This window comes from Schistocerca nitens, chromosome 4, assembly GCF_023898315.1.
Source record: "Schistocerca nitens isolate TAMUIC-IGC-003100 chromosome 4, iqSchNite1.1, whole genome shotgun sequence".
Classification (NCBI taxonomy): domain Eukaryota; kingdom Metazoa; phylum Arthropoda; class Insecta; order Orthoptera; family Acrididae; genus Schistocerca; species Schistocerca nitens.
This window is the reverse complement of record NC_064617.1, coordinates 94,688,227-94,711,957: the sequence shown is the minus strand read 5'-3', so window position 1 is coordinate 94,711,957 and position 23,731 is coordinate 94,688,227. Positions and strand designations below refer to the sequence as shown.

At 46.6% G+C, this 23,731-nt stretch overlaps 1 protein-coding gene across 1 annotated transcript in view; it reads right to left on the bottom strand.

The window, feature by feature from the left end:
* The window catches only part of LOC126252134 (trypsin-6-like), a 152,662-nt gene extending 133,617 nt beyond the window's left edge, over positions 1–19,045 (bottom strand). Inside the window, exon 1 of the mRNA XM_049953000.1 lies at positions 18,925–19,045. Within this exon, the coding sequence (XP_049808957.1) occupies positions 18,925–19,020 (96 nt within the window). The 5' untranslated portion in view covers positions 19,021–19,045. The remainder of the gene's footprint in view (positions 1–18,924) is intronic.
* Positions 19,046–23,731: the final 4,686 nt, after the last annotated feature.

The following is a 23,731-nucleotide window of genomic DNA, read 5'->3' as shown; positions in this document are numbered from 1 at the left end:
GTTCTGCTGACCTACGTCAACGTCAGGTCATTCAGAACTGTCCCTGGCGCCTCTTATGCATGTATGTATAGACATAGTCTCCTCAACAGTTTAATTGATGTGACGTCACAAAACGAAGTGTAAATATGTACTTCATAGTAGTATTTAGCTGTCTGATCACTATGCTGCGTTCATCGTAAGAATAAACCTGATGTAAAAATTATATTATCTATTCTTCTGCGTATGCTCAAACCTTATTGGATTTGTTTCATGTGGAGCGGAAGCCAAGCTGTCTGGAGTACAGGATACGTTTTATGCTGTGCCTTACTACTCAGCGAGTGTACCGGTCAATAGTTTTACCGGCGCATTTAACTTGGGCCAGCCAGTTGCTCCAACTAATCTGCAGTGATCTGAACAGCTGTAGATAATACATAGAAAGAGACGAGCAGAGAAACAATCTATAGCTTCGAAAGTCATGTAATTTTTAAACAGAATGTAATAATATATGGCAGCATTCCGGCAATATGGTTCTCAGGCGACCACGCTGGAAAACATGACATGCATTCGTTCTTAGCTAATATAGTATTGAATCTAAAAACAAGAGCGATGAAAATTCCTAACTTAAAGACAAGGTAATTTTCCTGCATGAGCTATATGTGACGCAAAAGCATATTGTACAGATTTCACCATGTCGTCAAATATTCGAGTCAGTGAAAAACGTATTACTTGTAGTCAGTCGTCTGGTATTTCATAACTACAGGTACTTCCATAGCCGAATCCGAGGAACACATGTCAGTGCTGAACTGTCATCTGCTACGATGATAACGAGGTGATCAACAACAGAATCCACGAAGCCACCACAAAATCGCATTTTCTTTCCTCTTCTCTTCTGACGTGCCTTTCGCATTTCGCAAGCCTTCGGCTGTGATATGTGACAAAGCTTCGTGCATTAGTTCCAGTTCGTCTTATTTCTCACGACAAACGTCTTAAATTGGTACCAGATCACTTCTGTAGTGATCAGACTGCAGTGGTACGGTGCCAACCGCGAACATGTAGCATTTGCACAGCGTGTTCGACGCCGTGAAAAATTGTTTCCATGTTTCTACGACGTTTATTGCTCAGTCTCGTGTGAGACAACACCTTTGGTCCAAAACGATGAACATACTTCAGATGAAAGAGTATTTGATTTTTCATTTTTCTCCTAATGCTTTCTTATCTTAAACAATATTTATTAATCTTTCTTTATTAATCTTTATCAATATTTTATAAAATATCGATAATTTATAATTCATATTTGCAACGAAAGTGCTATATGTTATTAGAAACAAGAATACATGCATTTTTTTCATGAAAATGACGATTAAGTACGTGTTAATAAGCATACATTTCGTGAATTTCCTATTTAAATGATACAGGTATTCGAACGGAATTAAAAAAAGAAAAATCCAGTGAGAGTCGATACAGTCACGGTACTTATTACGGCGCAAATCTTACACGGACGATTGCTTTCTATTTAGAAATACGTTGCTCGAAAAATTTCAAGGCTGATTTTTCTCTGTAACTCTGTGAAAAACATTAACAACAATTATTACTCGTCATTTTAAAAGCTGCTCCGCGCGCGTGTTTCACCATGAAGCAGGAAGCAGTGTCAGCCATTTTACAGTACGTAGTACATTATTATACTCCGTTCATCATAAGAATAAACCTGATGTAAACAAACACAAACGCGATGATTGGTCAGAAGCCGTGGCAAACGAACACTGGTGTTGTTACGCTCTTGAAAGTAGGCCTTAATTACGTATGAGATATATTATTACTAGTTACCTTAAATGAAACTTTAAGATACTCAAATGTATTAACAGTCATCAACTTATTTCTTAATCACGCTTTAGCTGTGTAGCTCTTATTTCAAATATAGTGTACAGTCACAGTCTCTGCACTGTTGTGCTCTGATTGTCGCACTGTTAATACGCAGTATGAAAACGGCTGAGGCTGTTTACTGTTCCGTAGTGAAAGATGCGTGTGGAAAACGATTAAAAAGTGCCTAGAAATAGATTGTTCTTAATGTTTTTTCACAAATTCACACAGATAACCGGCTTTGAAGCGTTTCGAGGGACTTTGTTACATACAGTTGACAACAATTCACATTGTACGCGTAGTGGTATCGATAGCGTAGTTGATTGATTATTTAGTGCAGTTCATCGTCCGGTAGTTCCAGTCTTGCCTCGGTCTTTTCTTTCTCGTTCAATTTGAAATACCTACGTCTCCTAGTTGTAAAATTCATCATCATATCTTATGAATAATTTACGTCTTCTCGTTTCTAATTACATATTGCATGCGAAATTCCTGTTTCCATTTCAAGTATAAATTGTTAATCATCGATATTTTATGAAAGATGGCCGAGCTGTTCTAGGCGCTTCAGTCTGGAACCGCGCGACCGCTACGGTCGCAGGTTCGAATCCTGCCTCGGGCATGGACGTGTGTGATGTCCTTAGGTTAGTTAGGTTTAAGTAGTTCTCAGTTCTAGGGGACTGATGACCTCAGATGTTAAGTCCCATGGTGCTCAGAGCCATCTGAACCATTTTTTATGAAAGATTGCTAATAAAGGTTGTTTAAATTAAGAAAACAGTTTAATTTTTGAAGGCAGAAATGAGAAACCAAATGCTCTTTATTTGGACTATATCCATTGTTTTATACCACAGATGTAGATGAGTGTCGTAGAAACATGTAAACAATCATTTTCACAGCATCGAGGACACCATACGAATGCCGCATTTTGCATTTACCTCTGAAGCATTACAATATGAACCCAACAGAACTGATCCGGAGCCAAGTTAAGGGATTTTGCTCGAGAAATAACAAGAGAGTTAAGCTGCCACACATACAGGAATTAATGCACGCACCTTTTTCACACGTCACTGCCGAACATTGGCGGGATATAGAACATCACGTCATAAAAGAAGAGGAGAAGTGGCGGCGCCTGAGTGGCACCGTGGATTCTCTTGTTGATCGACTCGTTATCAACGTAGCAGATGAAAGTTCCAGAACTGCAACGTATTTCTCAGATTCGGATAAGGAAGGAGCTAAGAAATTACTTGACGCCTGACTGTAATTAATTCCTTCACTGGCTTCAGTATTCAACACTGCCGTGAAATCCCTGCAGTACCGGCACGCTTTTGCATCACACATAGCTGGCTCAGAAAAATTACCCTAAGTTTGGAATTTTCATCACTCTTGTTTGCAAGAAGACTACTATGTAACGTGAGAACGAGAGCATTATATGCTTTCCATCTGGTCACCTAAGAAGCGCACGGTAGTGTTGAGTTTTGCCAAATATTATTTCATTCTTTTTAAAAATTAAATGACATTCGAAGCTGTATTGTTTCTTTGCTCGTCTCTTTTTACGCCTGAACTGCAGGTGCTCACACAATTGCAGGTTAGTTGGACCGCTGGCTGGCCAATGCTCTCAAAGGTAAAAGCGCTGGTAAAACTGTTGTCCCGCTTTATCGCTTGGTCTAAGGGCGTGTAACACAGCATTAAACATATACCTATGATCGTACTTGACTATACTGGCCACGGCTTGACTTCCGCTCCACGTGAAACGAAATCCGATGAGATTCAAGCAAACGCGGAAGAATACATGATGTAATGTTTACATCAGGTTTATTCTTATGATGAACAGAGTATAACAGAGGGACAATCAGATCCCAACTAGCGTTGACAGAGACTACGACTGTACCCGATTTTTGAAATATAAATTACATAACCAATATAATTCAGAAAAAACGTTAATGGCTATTAGAATATCTTGAAGTTTCATTTACAGTGATGTAGTAGTAAGATATCTAGCACATAAGTTGGGATTTAGCTCCAAGAGTGAAACAACACCAGTGTACTTCCGCTACGGCTTCTGACAAATCACCACACATATGTTTTACATCAGGTTTATTCTTAGGATGAAAGAAGTGTAGTACTCTTTTAATTTCCATGAGTTTAAAAATAAGAGTTTCCCCTTTATATATTAAATTAATCTTAATGTATATTAAATATGATAGCAATAATATCTGAGTCAACTATTCCTTCCACAACTCATTTTACAACCGTAGCTAAATGAAATTTTTGCACAGTTTAAAAATACTGTGAAATAATGTATCAAATAAAAGCTCTATATGTTACATATCGCCTTTCCAACTGTAATCAAAGTTTTATTAAGGCCAAACCCTTTCCGGTTTATTCTAAAGCATCTTCCGTGTCACTATAACAACATGATTTTTCTCTTACAAGTTTGTTAGCTAGGATCTTGAACAGTTAGCATGCTTTAACTTAATACTATGAACCATATTAATAGTTACTCTCGATTTTTTGTTGTTTACGTTATTCTTCGTCAATATAAACTGTGAGTAACGATAAGAATTACTACTGCTTATAATGGTTGTAACGTCCCCTTAGAAAAATTATGAATGACTGTGCTAGTATACTTCTGCCTTATTTGATTTTCAAACAGCTGAGCAAAACTCAACGTACTCAAACAGTTTTCTCTCTACTTATTCTGATCATCACTAAACTGACACACAATATTTTTAGCGCAACGTAATCTGTCTTTCAATAATCCCTACAAAAGAGCGGCCCTGACTAACAATAACCTATACCTTTCATGAATCACTTACCTCATAAAAATCTTCGTTACTCGAACTATTGCAATACAGCGAGCGCCAATACTGCCAGGTAAATAAAAGGTTCTAACTACTGAAGGCACTAACTACGGATAGGCATAGTTAGCAAAAGAAAGATTTTGATAGAGAACAATCAATGTATTTACCTTAATAATGTTCAAAAGTCATCATATAAATATATCTCTCAATTCATGACATCCATCTTTACAAATTTCCTTTTTCTGGCGGACACACGTCCAGATCGTCCGCTTATAGTAACCTCTCAAAACTCTGGCATCTCTGTCTCCACATCCACCACTGCTGGCGGCTCACCTCCAACTGCCCAACGCTACGCGCTGTTCATATCCAACTGCCTAACACTACACTAGCGAATATTCCAACAATGAGTCCAACCAGTCACAGACTGCACACAGCACAGTCAGTGATTTTCATACAGAGCGCTACGTGGCGTTACCAACATGAAAACCTAAACAACCTACTTACATAGTAACTTAAAGCATACGAACTATTCATGATTCTAGCAAACAAATCCGTGAGAGAGTAAAACCATATTGTTGCAGTGACCACTCAAGACACATTAGAATAAAGCGGAATGCGTTTGATCTTAATAATACTTTCATTATGGTTGCTAAAGACGGTACTTATCCTGTTCAACTTGTTTATCCGCAAATGCATAAAAAAAGAGACCGAAAAACGAAGAAGACAGCATGATGTGTCAAACCTTTCATCACAAAGGAATTTTTTGCGGATTCCGAAACTTGTCTTGTATTCTGTGAGTCTCTAATACTTCCAAAGTAGTGGAGGATTTAATGTTATGTTTAATATTTTATTAATATCAAGGAATGTGATGCGTTTAGGCCGCAGTTGTACGTGTAAACATAGTCTTCCCTTCTCTAGTATTAGTTTAGTGAACGTTACTTTTGAAAACAGTCATTTAATTGGATTTCAGTATGATGTCACAACTCTTTCGTTAATACGTGACCCAGTTTTGGAGTTAGGCAAATGAATAGCCCCCCCCCCCCCCCCGCCATGAAACCCATTATCCTGTTATATTATTAGGTGTTATGGATCCTCACTTCGTCGTAGCAAAAATGGGATGATAAATTTAATTGGTTTCAACATTCTTAGATGAATTCCAAAACACAATGTCAGAAGAACTGGATGAGGGGTATCTATGGCTATCAGTAAGTAATTATTGTTATTTAAACACCTTACATAAGGTGGGCTGGCAGCAGCATACTACGCTGCTCTTCAGCCACAAGTTTTACAAAGAAAGTACAAAGGAGACACAGAAGATACAGAACAAAGTGGGGTGCAAAACACAGTAGACACAGAAACAAATAACACGAAGCCGTTCACACTCGACGAAAAAACACTACAAACTGTTGGCACTGCGCACAAACACTGACAGACGGTACAGGTGAACGAAGGAGCGTGACGCCGAAGAACACTAAACCACAAACACGATGGCACACACATGAGAAACTGATGGCGATGATCTCCGGCGCGCGAATGTCCACTTAATGTGTGCGAGCCCGGGGACCTGCCAAGAGGGGAAGAAGGGGGTGGGGGAGGGAGAGGGGAGATCAAAGATGCCAATGGCAGAGGAGATGGGAGGAGGAATGATGGGGGTAGGGGAAGCCCGGGGGAGGAGTGGGGAGAAAGGGAGGAGGGAGGGAAGGGGGAGAGAAGGTGCCCATAGGAACAAATACAGGAAGAGGGAGGGAGGATCAAAGTTGGTACGAGGGGTAGATGGAGGGGAGGAGGACATCATCAGGGAGGGGGAGCTGGCGGAAGCCACCTTGGGAGAGGGTATGCAGAGTGATGGAGAGCAGGTGGGACAAGGAAATACAGGCACAGTAGAGGACGGGGGCGGGAGACAATGGGAGAGACAAGTGGGTGAGGAGGATCGAGTTACGGGAGGTCTAGAGGATCCGTATCTGTTCGAGGAAAAGGAGGAGGTGGGGAAACGGAATAAGGTCGTACAGGATCCGTGTGGGGGAGGGGAGACGGATGCAATAGGCGAGGCGAAGAGCATGGCGTTCAAGGATCTGAAGGGATTTGTAAAAGGTAGCACAGAGCAGAGATCCAGGCAGGGTGGGCGTAGCACAGAATAGGGCGGATGAGGGATTTAAAGGTGTGGAGGATGGTGGAGGGTTCCAGACTCCATGTACGGCCATAAAGGAGCTTGAGGAGACGGAGTCGGGAGCGTGCCTTGGCTTGGATTGTCTGGAGGTGGGGGGTCCAGGAGAGGCGACGGTCAAGGGTGACGCCAAGGTACTTAAGGGTGGGGGTGAGGGCGATAGGACAGCCATAGACAGTGACATAGAAGTCGAGGAGGCGGAAGGAAGGAGTGGTTTTGCCTACAATGATCGCCTGGGTTTTTGAAGGATTGACATTAAGTAACCACTGGTTGCACCAAGTGGTGAATCAGTCTAGATGGGACTCGAGAAGGTGTTGGGAGCGCTGCAGGGTGCGGGTGAGGGCAAGGAAGGTGGTGTCATCGGCATACTGGAGAAGGTGGATGTGGGGTGAAGCGGTGGCATGTCCGCCGTATACAAACGGTATAGAAGAGGGGAGAGGACGGAACCTTGGGGCACACCAGCGGAGGGGAAGAAGGTGTAGGAATCCGTGTTATGGATGGTGACGTAGGAAGGACGTTGGTAGAGAAAGGACCCGATTTGATGGATGTGAAGGTTTGGAGCTTGAAGAGGAGACCGGAATGCCACACACAGTCATAGGCGCGTTCGAGGTCGAGGGAGAGGAAGATAGCAGAGCGATGGGAATTAAGCTGTTCGGAGAGGAGATGAGTAGGGTGAAGGAGAAGGTCATCGGTAGAGAAGGACGGCCGAAAGCCACACTGGGTAACGGGAAGGAGGCGGTGCTGGCGGAGATGCTGGTGGAGGCAGCAGGCAAGGATGGATTCCAGGACCTTGCTGAAGACCGAGGTAAGGCTGATGGGATGGTAGGAGGAGACAGCGGATGGCAGTTTGTCGGGTTTAAGGAACATCAGGATGTGGGAGGTTTTCCACAGGTCAGGGTAGTAGCCGGTGGACAGGACCACATTATAGAACCTGGCCAGAGGAAGGAGGCAGGAGCTTCACGGAGATGGTGATAGGTGACACGATCGTGACCAAGAGTGGTGTTGCATTTTGTGCGGAGTATAGCGATGAGATCCTGAGTAGCGATGGGGGCATTGCATTCGGTGTGTGCAATGTCGTCCAAGTACTGGAAACCAGGGACGAGGGGAGAGACAGAGGTGTCAGTTCAATCACGAACATCCGGGAAGAGGGAGTAATTGAACTGGGGATCATCGGGGATGGTAAAGACATCGGAGAGGTAGGAGGCAAACTGGTTGGCCTTACGAAGGTTGTCAGGGAAGGGTTGATCATCATGAAGGAGAGGGTAGTAGGGAGGTGGCAGAAGGCTGAGCAGTACTTGGACGAGTTGATAGGAAGTGTAGCATTAAGACGGGTGCATGTCTGTCGCCAGTCCCGGCATTTCTTAGCCATGAGCAAGTTTCTGATGTGTTGTTGTAGTTGCCGGTGGTGTCGTAGTGTGTCCAGGTAATGCGAGTCAAGGAAGGCATGGTAGAGACAGTGGGATTCACGGAGGACGGCCTGTGGGGGTTAAGTAGGATGGTGGGGGTGAATGGCGATGGAAGGGACGTGGGCCTCCACGGCCTCAGCCAAGGTCTGCTGGAGAAAGGAGGAGGCATGGGTAATATCATCAGGGTGGTGGTAGGTGAGGGAGGGGGTGGCTATCGACCTGGGTAGAGAGGGCAACCCATTAGGCATTCCAGTCAGCACGGCAATAATCATGGGACGTTTTTGGGGGGAGGGTCAGTACGAGGGTCGGGACGGGGGCGACGACCATCTGATATGGTGAGGAGGACAGGGAGATGGTCACTACCAATGGGGTCAAGGAGGTTAGGGGTGGAGAGGATAACATCGGGAGTGGAGTTGGATTCAGGGCGGGTGTGTTGGGGAATGGGGACGATGTCGGAGGGAGGAGAGGAACCAATGCCACCGCTATAACTGGGCGACTATGGATGTTGGCGGCGATCACGTAGGAGGAGAAGGTACGGTCAATGTCGGAGAGGAAGTCTAAAGGAATAGGGGCTTGGGGCACATATAGATGGTGGCACAGGTAATGGTAAGGCCAGGGAAGAAGAGACTAAGGATCAGGTGTTCTGTGGAGTCGGGAAGGAGAGGTTGTAGCCGAACAGGGATCTGGCAGTGGTGGCCAATGGCTACTACGCCATGCGCTATCGGGAGGGGATTATCGGAGCGGTGAAGGAGGTAGGGCAAGTTGTCGACAGTGTGTTGGTGCTGAAGAAAGGTTTCATTGAGGAGGAAGGCATCCACGCGGTGGGTTGTGAGGGTGTGCAGGAAGTGGTTCTTGTTGGAGGGAAGGAAACAGATGTTATTGAACAGGATACGGTGCTGTCGCGCCATGACAGGGAATTAAACGAGGGTGTTGAGACGGGAGAAGGTGAAATGGGCCTGATTATGGGAGTAGGTGGCATACATGTTGAGGTGAAAGTGGAACGGGCGTCAAGGGATATCTGCTGGAGGGTGTGGGGATGCTGGAAAGGGTGGATATTTTGGAGGACGATAGTGAGGAAGCTGATGATGTTCTCAGCGGTGGGGGAGGGGGGACAAAGGGAGTTGCCAGGAGGGGTGGGGGCGTCCAGAGGGTGGACAGGGATGGTGAGTTCAGGAGTGGTGGGAGGGGGTCGGGCCTTACATTTCTGGGAGTAGGTGGGATTTGGGAGATTACAAATATTGCAGGACGGAGGGGACTGTAGGTTGGGGCACTGCCAGAGGAAATGTGCCTGTTTACAGTGCGGGCACACAGGGGTCTCGTGGCACAGATGTGATATGTGCGTTATAGCGCAGGCACCTCTGGCAGTGGAGGGACTGAAGAGGGGAACGGGAGGGGTCGACCTTGTAGCGTTGGCGGAATAGGAGGGCACCCTCCTTCAGGAGACAGTCAATGGAAGGGACATGCTCCGAGAACACCTGCATAAGGCGGGTGGGGCCGGCCGGGTTAGAGATGCGGCGGACGGCCCGTATTTCCAGTGAGGGGTGCGCCTTGAGCTCCACCAACACCTCCTCCTCCGTGATCGTCGGACTAAGTTGAGTGGTCACGGCAATGAGGGGCAGCAGGCGACGCGGGGGTTTGGGTTGGTGGGAGGGGGACGGGGAAGGAGCAGAGGTGAGGGAGGCATTGGGGCCAAACCGGGTAATGGGGATGCAGGAAAGGATGTCCGTGTGGAGGGTGGGCTGGGAGAGGAGATGAGAACAGAGTCCCATCGGGGAGTGAAGAGGGAGCTGGGGGCTCCGGGAAAGTGTTGGTGGAGGAGGAGAGAGAGGTTCTGGGCCTCAAGGAGGGAAGGATCTGGAGGAGGTATTTGTAAGAAGAGGGGGAGGAGGAGAAGGAGGAGGAGGAGGCAGCAGGGCCAGGCGGGGAGACATCCATGGCATCCTGGGGGGGGGGGGGGGAGGAGGACGGGGCTGGGCCTTTTTGGAAGCAAAGGAGGCAGGGGTGCCACTAGGGCGTTTGACGGAAGGGTGAGAGGAGGCGTGCAGGACAGGAGCAACAGGGAGGTGGCGGGAAGTGGCAGGTCCCGGCGTGGACGCTGGAGCCGTCACCGGAGATGGGGATGGCGACGGTGAAGACGATGGCGATGATGTAGATGATGGCGATGGTGAAGGCGAGGGCGAGAGCGGGGCATGGGCCGTGGCCATCCAGGCCACCACTCTAGTGGGAGCTGCAGTAACAGGCTGAGGGAAGGGAGGGAAAGGATCAGAGGTGGAGGGGCGGGAGGAAGAAGTTGGGGAGGGGGCGACAAAGAGCGAGGGCGAAGGGAGAGTGAGAAGTGGAGGGATGGAATGAGAGGGGGGGTTTACTGGGCACACCACGTAATGGTAGTGGTGGCAGCGGAGGGAGAAGTATATACTATTGTAGTGGTAGTGGTAGTGGTGCTGGTGGTGGTGGTGGGGGTTGACATGACAACAAGGAGGAAAAGAGACAGGACAGGACGAAAAGGACAGAAGAAAACAGGGGCGGACCAAGACGGACAAAGGTGGACAAAGGCGGACGAAGACCGGTAGAAAGCCAACTGGGACCAAAGCCCCACTCCGCTGGCGCTGGTGGGAAGCGACCGCAGGCAGGAATGCTGGCTGGAACGCCACAGCTGTTCGCTGCCACGGACTGGACTGCTTCTGGCTGGACCGCTGCTGCTGCTGGCTGGCCCTGCAAAAGCCCTAACGCTTCGATGAGAGGCGAATGCCACTATCGAAGGGCGGTACTCATTACGAGGTACCGCCGGAGATGCAAGTAATCAGCAATATTTTGCTGTTTTTATAATCGTGTCTTATGTTTAGAAAACAAAATTTATGTACGGTAATATCAGTTTAGGTTACGGTCATAGACTCTTGCGATTAGGTTGCTACCTGTGCCGCTTTATCGTGACTGTCACCATTGTGGACCTTCTTTTCCGCACACCTCGACAAGACCCAATTTTGCCCCGATTTTGCAAAATACTGTTTTGAGGTTGGCTCAAGCACTGAAGTAACGCCATCTGTTAGCGCAACGTGTAAATGCAACCTCAGTTAGGGGCCGGCCGCTGGCCGGTCGGTGGGGCCTGCCCCGCTCCCCACAGGACGGATACAACGGCGACGACCCCTGCAACGACAACGGATTCTGACAGGCAACATAATGAGGACAGGACCACGACGAGCGATATGCGAATGCAGAGCGGAGGACACCGTACGTCAAACCCCTATGACGAGAGAAATCAGCTAACACAGAACGATCGGCAACAACGGGAACTAAGACGTGAAATACAGCACATGATTCTGCAAAGTCAGGAAGTATACGACAACCGGACTAGTACAGTTCCTACTTCACAGCCTGAAGAACAAGTAGACGACGTGGAACAATTTTCTCCACCGGAAGACGACGACGAAATGGAGGGAGTCTCCTCTGAAGAAGTTTGGACCATGCAGCCCACCGACGGAGAGGGCGATTTTACACTAGTTCGCCAAAGAAAACGACTCAACGTTTCTCCTAAGCAGAACAACTCTCGGAAGCGACAACGTCCAGAAGAACTGAAAACTTCCAATCGTTATGCGGCTATTGCGACGGAAGATACTACGGATGCTCCAGAACGTATGGACCAGACGAGTGACGTCAATCTCGAAGCAGATAAAGAGGGGACAGATGGCTCTGGCCCCAACTTACTACGCAAAGTCCCGCCCGTTACTATTTACCATACCAAGAACTACATGGAACTCAACAAGGCGCTGAAAGCGAATATTGACGGCAGTCTTAAGGCCACATACCAACGGGACAGGATCAAATATCATTTTGACTCATATGAAGATCAACGGCGGGCCATCAATTTCTTTGTGTCGAATGACATCCACTTTTTTACACATCAGGCCGCAGAGGACAAGGACCTCAAAGTGGTTGTCAAACGTCTACCTGCCGAAGTTACGGAGGAAGAACTGAAAGACGCACTGATAGAGAAGGGTTTTCCTGTCATCAACGTCCACCAGTTTAAAAATCGAGACGACAACACGAAGGAATTACGACCTCAAGATGCTTACTGTGTCACGTTGCCAGCCCAAAAGGAAAACTACAAGATTTACGACATCAAATACCTTCTATATACTAAAGTCGTTATTGAAACCTACAACAGACAGAAAGGACCTGTTCAATGTCGTCACTAACAGCGATTCGAACATACGGCTAATTATTGCAGCTTGCCTGCTCGCTGTGGAGGGCAACACCGATCTTCAGCCTGTACTCATCCCCGAGGGGCTCCGCCGAAATGTGCTAACTGTGAAAAGGACCATCCTGCCACATGGCGTGGCTGCCAGAAGTCCCAGGAACTTCTCAGGAAATACAGACAACGGCCTTCCCCGCAGCCCTCTCAACGGAGGACTCGTGTAATACGGAACTCCAACCTGACGCCACACCCTCCGCCCCATCGTAGCAACCGCCGCAAGAACAGCCGGCGGCGACACGGCAGCCAGTAACACAGCCTCCTCCTGAAGCACGCGCACCTCGACAGCACCGCCAGCATTATTCATACGCCCACGCAGCATCACCACGCCGACCGGAACCGGAAACCTACGTCTCACCAGCTCATTTGATGGAATCTATAGCTCCAGCGCTCTCTGATGTCGCGAAACTTCTCACCGCCGTGCAGCAACAACTAGTGGGGATAATTTCTTTAATCGAAAGTGTATTGACGGCCTTTGGAACACCTTAAGATGGATCGCCCAGGGACAACGAGAAACCTGAAAATCTGTATATGTAACGCCAACGGAATGAAACACAAGAAAACAGAATTCACAGAATTTTTACAACGTCACAAAATCGACATCGCACTTGTATCGGAGACGCACCTTCGTCCAACAACTGCGCTCAGATTTCGTAACATGTACGTCTATAGAACGGACAGACAAGGCCAACGAGGTGGAGGGACCGCAGTTCTGCTTAAAAGGGAACTGCGGCACCATCATGAAACACTACCACACCTCCAACATCTGGAGGCAACAGCAGTAACGGTTCGATCGGCGACAGGCAACATCACTTTCATTGCGGCGTACAACAGCCCCGGTAAAAAGCCTGGTGCCAGACGACCTAAGGAGTATCTTCACCAATTTTGACAAAATATTCCTCGGAGGTGACCTCAACAGCAAGCACGTCGCGTGGCATTCCCGGCGTACGAACCCTCGTGGACGAACTTTGAGTGCCATGGAAGAAGAACTGGGCATCACAGTCCATGGCCCACGAGAGCCGACACGGATTCCTTACGTCGATCGGCAAGAAGCAGACGTCCTAGATATTGCTATCATCAAAAATATTGAGACGAACCTCCAGCTCCGCACCGTCGACGATCTTTCGTCTGACCACCGACCTGTTATCAGCATAGTGGAACATGCAACGGCCAACCTTCCGCCCCCAACCTCACAAACTCTGAACTGGGGTCAATTTCGGACATATCTTGACAACAATATCTGCCCGACGCAGGACGTTTCAACACCGGAAGCCATCGACATCGCGGTACAAACTTTGACGCAGAAGATAAAGGCAGCCAAACAGAGGGCAACTACTCACACGGTCTACCCTGTAGTAGCTTTCGATGAGTTCCCGCCTCTACTCCAAGAACTGAAGACACAGAGAAACAGGAGCAGGCGACGTTGGCTCCGCTATAGAAACCCGATCGATCGACGAGAAACACACGTCTTAACACGAGAACTGCACAGGAGAGTGGCCGAGTGGCGACAGCACGTCTGGGAAGATAATATGGATGAGTTCTTACTTCGAACCAAGAACGAATGGCAGGTAGTCAAGAACATACGACACCAGCGGCCACCTAAACGAGCCATCAGAGGACCAGATGGCCTCCTCTATGACTAACTCGCCCAGGCGGAGCTGTATGCTACGACTTACCAAGAACAGATGTCTACACCAGCGACCCCCGTGAACGACGTCCGCCTGCAAGAACAGGAAGCCGTCGTTACAGCAGAATGGACTGCTTTTCGTGCTGCGCCTGTGCAGAGCCGCCCACAACTCACCACATCAGCAGAGATCCGTAAAATTATCCGGAAGACTCGGAATAATGCGCCGGGCAACGACTCCATAAGCAACACCGATTTGAAACAGTTGCCCAGGAAGACAACTGTGCTCCTTACCCGAATTCTCAACAGCTGTCTTCTGCAGGGATATTTTCCTACGGCATGGAAGACGGCTCGAGTAGTTCCAGTACCCAAGTCAGGTAAAGACCCAGCAGAACCCAACAGTTACCGGCCAATTACCCTCTTGCCGACCCTTGGCAAGGTGCTTGAGAGAGTGCTGTTGAAGAGGCTCCATGACACGCTTACAGCGCATGATGTTATACGACCCGAACAATTCGGTTTCAAGGACAAGGTATCTGCCGAACTTCAACTTTTACGGATCACCGAACGGATACAAGAAGGATACAACAAGCAGCACTTCACGATTGGTGTCTTCCTTGACATCGAAAAAGCTTACGATAAGGTGTGGCGGCCCAACCTTATCGTCAAACTGCATCGCACTACCCCTATTGCGGATTGTTACATTAGACTCATAGACAGCTTTCTGCAGGACAGGAAACTGTATGTCCGAGTCGACGACAAAAACTCCGAAATGAAACTGATCTCCGCAGGAATTCCGCAGGGCTCTGTCATTTCGCCTCTGCTTTTCAACTTATATGTAAATGACATCCCAACAGTCCCCCTTGTTACGGCGAGTTTTTATGCGGGCGATACGGCTTTTCTGACAACTGGACGACACTTGGACCAGCTAATCGCTAGGATGCAACGGCAACTTGCTGTAATGAAACGCTGGGCGCTTAAAAATAAGATAACGATCAACCCGACGAAGACGGCAGCCGTTCTGTTCACACGGAGGAAACCAGTTCTGAACGACAGACTCCAAATAGCTGACCAATTTATCCCATGGTCGCCGGGAGTGAAGTATCTCGGTGTCTACCTTGACAAAAAATTACTCTTTACGCAGCATATTGACGACAAGAAGACGGCAGCCCAGAAGATGGCCAGGTCATTGAATCCGTTCCTGAAGAGTAAGGATCTCAACCCTAAGGCTAAACTCCAATTGTATAAGGCAACAGTGGAACCCACAATGTTGTATGGCTCCACCTCGTGGGGAACTACGTGCGTCTCCAACTACAACAAACTCCAAGCGCTGCAAAACATTTGCTATCGATGGATCACAGGAGCTCCATGGTGGACAAGAAACGTCGACATCCGCACCTCACTCCACGAGACCACTATACAAGAGAAGGTCCATGACAAGGCTCTACGAGTTTTTGACAAGATCGATGCCCTTAGGGACGAAGTTCGACAATTAGAATCGGTAGGAACGGTAAACCCTGCAAGATGGCACAAGTATCGAGTACCGAAGTCAATAACGTTTCACCCCCCCCCCCCCCCCCATAGGCAATCTGACATAACACGAGGAAGCAGTCACACATAACAGCCTTGACACATTTCACCCTCCACAGGAGATAGACATCACCAAAGACAGCAGGCTAAAGGACCCATTGCGTGCCCAAGCCTAACTGAATGTGTAATAAATAAAGTGTTTTCCTTTTATCCTTACATCCCATCCTAGAAGAATAAGTCGTCAAGGATGATCTCTTCAGTCCACACCACACACACACACACACACACACACACACACACACACACACACACACACACACACAAAATTTATGTCAACAAGTTCATGTTGATATGATCGTCTGACAGATGGCGTTGCATGCTGCGTACGCAAGCACCTTGTAGACCTAGCGCCATCATTCGAGAAAATACCAGACTTCTCCAATAGTACACGGCTGGAGCTCTTTCAATACCACCCGCGGGAGAATCTGGGAGTTCCCATCTGATAAAGCGATTCTTTCTAAACGTAATACGAACAACGAGCCCAAGATAGTAATGTTTGAAATGTTTCTTGCTGGTAAGTACGGCGTGAGGTGGGTAGTGACATGTACTTTATGACAAAAATGTTTTTGTAGACTGTTTACCGCGTAATAAACTTATCATCGCTTACGAAAATGCGTAAGGATGGAAAGAAAAAGTGTCACTTTTTGAATGACTACACAAAAGAGTTCCCTTTGCCAAGAAAGGGAAGTACGGATCAGGCAGCGTTGTGTGAGATTTGTAGCTGTTCCACCTAGTACCTCACGGATGTAAGGCAGATGTTAGGCATCACATTTCTATAAAGAGTCATACAAATAGATTCGCGGTAGCATCGACATCCAGGAAGAACTGCTATTTGCTGCTGCAGAACTAACAACAGCTTATAAAGTTGTTAAGTGTCATCAAACCTTAAATTCTCTTGACTGTACCGTAAAATTGAATGCCGCAGTGTATTCTGACTCCAAAGTCGCCGCAAAGCAGTCTACAGCCAGGACCAAAGCTACAACGATTGTTAAAAATATTCTCGCACCACACTCCGTGTCCGAATGCGTAAAACAATTGCAAGAAGTTTCATTTTACGGCGAAGGCGCCAACGCATCGAACCGCAAGGCAGGAAAGGTGTTTCGTTTAGTTGTTAAATACTTTAGTGTAACTCATGGAATCCAACAGAAGCTGTTGAAGTTTGACTCGCTGGATAACGAAATATCAGAGACTTTTGCCAAGTTCTGTTCAGACATCTTAAGATTACTGCAAATTTATCGCTTTTTGTGGAGGCAATACCAGTACCAGGTTCGGAGGGCTTCGTCGACATGGCCAGCGTAATGTATTCCGCCAAATTAAAGAAGACCTGGGAAAAAATGTAGAAGGAATTAAATGCCTTTTCCATACTCTGCAGAATACCACATCAGGCGCTGCTGGAGTCTTAACTGTCGACAGTGCATCTGAAGAGCTTTTTACAAACTAAGCATGACTCGGAAGAATGGAAAACTAAACACTCCATGGAATAAAAGTGGATTTACTGTCTTAAGGAAACAGAAAATCCTTAATGCAAATGCCAGCTGTTAAAATGATGCAAGTACTTGTTTTCTATTCTCGCACTCAACGCCGAGAAATCGACTGTTGCCGGGGACAGCGGAATCAATCTTACACTCCCAGTTTAACTACAAACACGTAAAAGGTAAAATCTTCCGAAAAATATGCTTAGCAACTACGAGGGTGAGTCAAATGAAAACCTTAAATTTGTAATAACAAATCGAAATTTCTCGCCATTATCCTGTAAGTTGGTAAGCGTGCTACAAACAGCGTGCAGAATGGCCTGTAGGTGGCAGCATAGTGCAGATGCACACATACCGTCGCAGTATCAGTATAAACATGGCTGTCCCACTTGCGACTTGCACCAGGGAAGAAAGCGTTCTGTTATTCGGTTTTTGCGTAGTGAAGGTGTGAAACCTATTGAAATTCGTCGACGAATGAAGGTTCAGTACGGTGATGCATGTTTATCACAGCGGCAACTCTACGAATGGAGTAGGAAGTTCGCAAATGGTGTGACTTCAGTGGAAGATGCTCCTCGTGCAAGTCAGGCACAACAAGTTGTGGCTCCACAGAACATTGCAGCACTTGAAGCCATAGTGAAGGAAAACCACCGACTGACACTGAATGACATTGCAGCATGTTTACAGATTAGTCATGGGTCAGCACACCACACTGTGCATGATGTGCTCCAGTTTCACAAAGTGTCTGCAAGACAGGTGCCACAGCAGCTGACTCCTGAAATGAGAGAACGACGTGTTGATGTGAATAACTTCTTCGGCACTTTGAACGAGAAGGTGATGGCTTCCTTGAAAGAATCATTAGTGGGTACGAAATCTGGGTTCACTTCCACCAAGTGGAAACAAAGAGAACGAGCAAGGAATGGCGTCATTCCTCATCACCAAAACCAAAGAAGTTTCGAACAGAAGCATCAGCAGGGAAGGTTACACTGACTCTCTTTCGGGATGAAAAAGGCGTCATTTGGGAGCATTACATGCCTAGAGGGACCACTGTCACCAGTGCATCATACACAGATATCCTAGAAAATCATCTGCAGGCTACAATCAAGTCAAAGCGACGTGGATTTCTGTCAGCAGGTGTCCTTTTGCAACATGACTATGCAAGGTCCCACACTGCCTGTACAACAGTTGCAACAATCACAGACCTGCATTTTGAGTGTCTTCCTCATCCACCAGACTCACCAGACCTTGCCCTAAGTGTTTTCCGTATGTTTGGACCGCTCAAAGACGCAGTGGGAGGAACGAAGTTCAGTTCTGATGAAGAGGTACGCAATGCAGAATTTATTTATTTATTTTTAAGAGGAATTTATGCACTTTGTAAGCGCTGGAGGACTTGCATTGAGCGTGGGGGAGATTATGTTGGAAAGTGATACAGCTTTGTACCACTTCTGCACAATAAATAATATTTTAAAAAATATTTAAGATTTTCTTTTCACTCACCCTCGTACTTCTGCAGCAAAAAGTTCCACGTAATTATGTCCTAAATAAAAAGAAAATATATCAAATAAATTTTTTACTTCTACACTCCTGTGTCAGTGTCCCGACGAGGCCCCAGCTAGATATGGCAACCCAACTCGCGGTGGACTTTCTTTTAATATTCGATAGTCGACTATAAAATTGTATTACAGAGTCATCATCGAAACCTTATTGCTACTGTTCGCACATTCGCCTTTCTCCATAATCCCTGAAAGTTTGTATCTCCATCATTGAAACACTATAAAACTGTTGCAAACTTACATTTCCTGGTAGATGAGGAGTTGGAAACTCTTCAATATGCCGCGGCAGATGGGAATCGTTGGATAACTGACAGTCGGAGAAGCTTTCCGGCTGCATTCTGTAATCCGTACCCGCCGCATTGCCCCTGGCAGGCACGCACGCGGGTGCGGCGCAGAGCTGAGCGGTGTAGCGTTTTCTCGGAAGAGCAGAGGGTCTCCGGCCAGGTGGGGCTGTCAGCGCGGCGGCGCGTGTGCCTGACAAGTGCTGCCGCCTAACCTAGCTGCGGCTGGCTGGCTGCCCGCCTACCTGCGGCCGTTTTGCGTCAGAAGAGCCCTGCAGCGGGCGCTGTCAGCTGCAGGCCCGTGCACGTGGCCCAGCGCTTCCTCCGCGGGCGTCTTATTCTAATAACATCTCTCTTCTGGTGACAAGCTGCCACCTTATGTGGGATACTCGAATTTGGCCGAGCGAGTTACGTCTTCTGTCCGCCCTGTTAGCCAGGAGGTGTCACACTTCTCCACCTCTACCTTTGTTGCTTGAGGCAACTCACGTTCACGTAAGACATAAGACGTATTAGGAGCCTCCTTAAGCCGTCGGCACACGGACCGTGCTACCGAGCGTTGAGCGTGCCGAGTTTCTGACGTCACAGCGTGGAATAGCACGCTCGGGGGTCTTTCCGAAAGTGCAGAGCAATATCTGGCATGTCATATTCTCAGCGTGCGTCTGAGCGTTGACCAATGAGATGGCAGAACGCCACCTACGTCACAAGCACGCCGTCTCCCTTCAGTACAGAGTTGTGAGGCGCCATATTGGCATTCATTTTAAGCCTATATGTATACAGGGTGTTACAAAAAGGTACGGCCAAACTTTCAGGAAACATTCCTCACACACAAATAAAGGAAAGATGTTATGTGGACATGTGTCCGGAAACGCTTAATTTCCATGTTAGAGCTCATTTTAGTTTCGTCCACCTACGCTCAATGAAGCACGTTATCATGATTTCATACAGGATACTCTACCTGTACTGCTAGAACATGTGCCTTTACAAGTACGACACAACATGTGGTTCATGCACGATGGAGCTCCTGCACATTTCAGTCGAAGTGTTCGTATGCTTCTCAACAACAGATTCGGAACCGATGGATTGGTAGAGGCGGACCAATTCCATGGCGTCCACGCTCTGTTGACCTCAACCCTCTTGACTTTCATTTACGGGGGCATTTGAAAGCTCTTGTCTATGCAACCCCGGTACCAAATGTAGAGACTCTTCGTGCTCGTATAGTGGATGGCTGTGATACAATAAGCCATTCTCCAGGGCTGCATCAGCGCATCAGGGATTCCATGCGACGGAGGGTGAATGCATGTATTCTCGCTAACGGAGGACATTTCGAACATTTCCTGTAACAAATTGTTTGAAGTCACGCTGGTACGTTCTGTTGCTGTGTGTTTCCATTCCATGATTAATGTGATTTGAAGAGAAGTAATAAAATGAGCTCTAACATGGAAAGTAAGCGTTTCCGGACACATGTCCACATAACATTTTCTTTCTTTGTGTGTGAGGATTGTTTCCTGAAAGTTTGGCCGTACCTTTTTGTAACACCCTGTATATGCCGTTCCTGAGCACCAGCAAATTGAGAAACACTGCAAAACCCGTTGTTAGCTGTGTGATTCGTTCCAATAAAATAATGAGTAACATCAATTTCGTGGCAAAGAATTTGTAACTTGCGTATTATGAGAATGGGCTATTTGAAGGCAGCGACACACTGAAGATCCACCCAAACGGCATTGTTGCTGGTACAATTTGTTATAATTAAGCAGCCGGCACGGTAGCTCAGCGTGTTCGGTCAGAGGGTTAGCTACCCTCTGTAACAAGAAACTGAGTGAATAGGTCAACGAAGAACCTAAGCGGATGACATTGGACATCCGTCCCGAACAAATGCAACAAACAATATAAAACAATATAAGATCACAAAAAAAGAAGAGTAATGAGTACAGTCACTGTTCTGAATTTAGTTTTTTTGGGGCTGTGGTTCGCGTCTTGATACTTACAATTTTTTTTCCTAACATTCGCGTTTTTATTAGGTTCTGATACTTTATTATTAGTTTCATATAAGTATATACTATAATACTGATGTTATGTAAATATAAGTTCACCTTTTTTTTTAGAGGTGACAGTTCGATTGGCTTAATCTACAGGACAGCTTGCGTTACTTGTATAAAGATATTTTGCACCTTTTTTTTTACGCTTCGTAATTCACATGTTGCAAAGATTCTCCTACTGGGTAGGAACAGTGATGAAGTAAGACTGACCTTGGGGTTTTACTAAAATGTGGGAACAATGAAATAATGTTTATCTTATGCGGAGAAGTATTCCAAATTTGTAACGCACTGTTTGTAATGGAACTTTTATAAGCCTGTGTCCTTATTGACTGGACATGGTACTTTCATTTTCGTGGACGATGGAGAAGTTGTGCGTTTTAATAGAGCTAACGTGGGAAATTTATGGGCGCCCGTTGAGTAAACAGTGATTTACGAGCTAGAAACATCCCGCAACTGCCGCTGGAGTGCGTTGTAATCGCGTATACCACGTTGGAGTCCACGTACCGTATGGACAAGTCGCATCGTTCCTGAGCGTTCAGCAGCACGTTGAACTTGGTACGCTCAACGTTGACGTTCGACAGCACGGTCCGTGTGCCGACGGCTTTAGGCTGCGTTCAGAGAGGCACTGACAAAGGTCGTCAGGCGCCGTCCGCAGAGGTCGCCCGATTACATCGGCAGTAGACGGTTGGGTTGTTTGGGGGGAGGACACCAAACAGGGAGATCATCGGTCTTCAGCAGTGCAGATGGGTCGTTCACGAATTAACGGGTCCAAAGGAACGATTCAGCAAGATGAACGGAACGAGAGAGGAACGAATTCTAAGGAACAGTCTTTCATAGTTCACTTCGATCGCGGCTTTCTACTTATAGTTTCCGGCAACAGGAAACGGTCGGTCTCGTTCCCGCAACGTCACGTCGACCGGTCTCTTTCCAGCCTCGGTCCGGTTCCCGTCTGTCTCGGTCTCGGTCTCGGTCTCGGTCTCGGTCTCGGTCTCGGTCGGACTCGTCCTCCTTCGCGTGGCCACTCGTCGCAGTTCCATTGGCGACTGCTCATAGTTCAGTAACGTTCTTGCTCGTTTCGTTCACTTCGCACTCCAAGTGTACATCTCTTTCAAACCTTTTTTGAACTCTGAACTTCGGGTTCTTTTCGTATTCTATTCAGCGTCCGCGACCGGTAATTAAAATGTATTTTATAATTACGGTAATTACTTAACAATTACGTGGTATGTAAACATACATCTATTCAGGGAACAAAACGGCGTATCAGCTTACTTCACTGATACGATAAACATCAGAAGAAATATTTGTAAAAAGGGAAGGTTCTTTGTCATTAGTCGTGCAAAGGACGTCGGCACGGCACACACGAGTGCCCATTTTCCGTCTTTTTTTGATCCAAGGTAAAAGAGCAGGTTCATTGTTATGGAAGGCAATCTGACTTACAACCGAATGAAACCCGCGCTTCGTAATCGAGTGTATGGTGTCACATTTTGTAAATATGATAGCTCCTACAATATTATTTCAGTGGTACAGGGCGGAGCACGAAAAATCGGTCCCGAGTACTAGACTGCTCATTCTTGCCTACCAATCGTCATCTATTGTTTCGAAGCTGTTTGCACTGGCTTATTTGTCATTTCTTCACAGCCTAATTATCACATGTTTATCTATTCTGCTCGTAGCGGCCAACAAATCGTGCGTAATTGGCGAGCAGTCTGTGCTCGGGGCCTGTTTTTCGTGCACCACATCATATTTCACTGCGATCAGCCACATAACGCTACAGATGGCTAAACGAGATGTTTTGCAGAATCACGAAAATTACAAGTGTATAAGAATTCTGTTATGAATAAAAACTCTGTACTCCAGGGGGGAGGGGGGAGGCAAGTGCCCCCTCTTGGCGCCTTCCATCTTCAGTCACCTATGCTACTAATTTTCAGTTTTTCATAAGACCCATATACTAAGCACAATGAACGGTGAAAAAGTAAAAATGAACAGTTTCCAAAAAAGAGCAATCACCAGTGAACTAGTTCCCAAGGAAGGAAGACTTTGCCCATCTCTAATCGGCAGACGGATTGGTCGAAGTGCGTCCAACCTCCGTCAGGGTTTGGCGGGGTCAAGGAGATTATCTTACATTACAATCTTTTCTGTGCATGAAGTAGATTATATTTTAACCTCCTAGGGTGGGATGGGTACCATGACACCTCTGTGTTTGGAAACGACGGCTGGGATGCGGCTTTTATCATTACAAAGATGCCCAGTGCATGTGAACGAGCTGTATCTGTCTGTAAAATAACGTGGCGGGTCTGTACACTCTCTCCTCAGTTACTGGATCTACCAGACAAGTTTTATAAATATGAGATGAAAAAGTAAACGTTCTGCTACACACTCGAGAAAATTTGTTGTGATCTTGGAAAGTAAGATTACAAACGCTCTGTTTTGCAGAATTTATTTAAAGTTATGCACACATACGTGAATTGACGTTCAAAGACTGTCGACCAGCATACGTGAGAAGGGCAAACAAAGTTTACAATAAGATGCTCTGAACATCTAAAGCGCTGTAAAGTGGGAACACATACATCAAATTTGCAAACCACTTCATGTAACAGAATCATCACCCATTAAACAGCAATAATAATTTGTAGACAGCTAATGCCCACATACCACAACCCAAAAAAGATCCACTGCAGTAACGCAAGTCTAAAGCACACCACTCTTCTCACTTCAACAAATAATTTTTTGA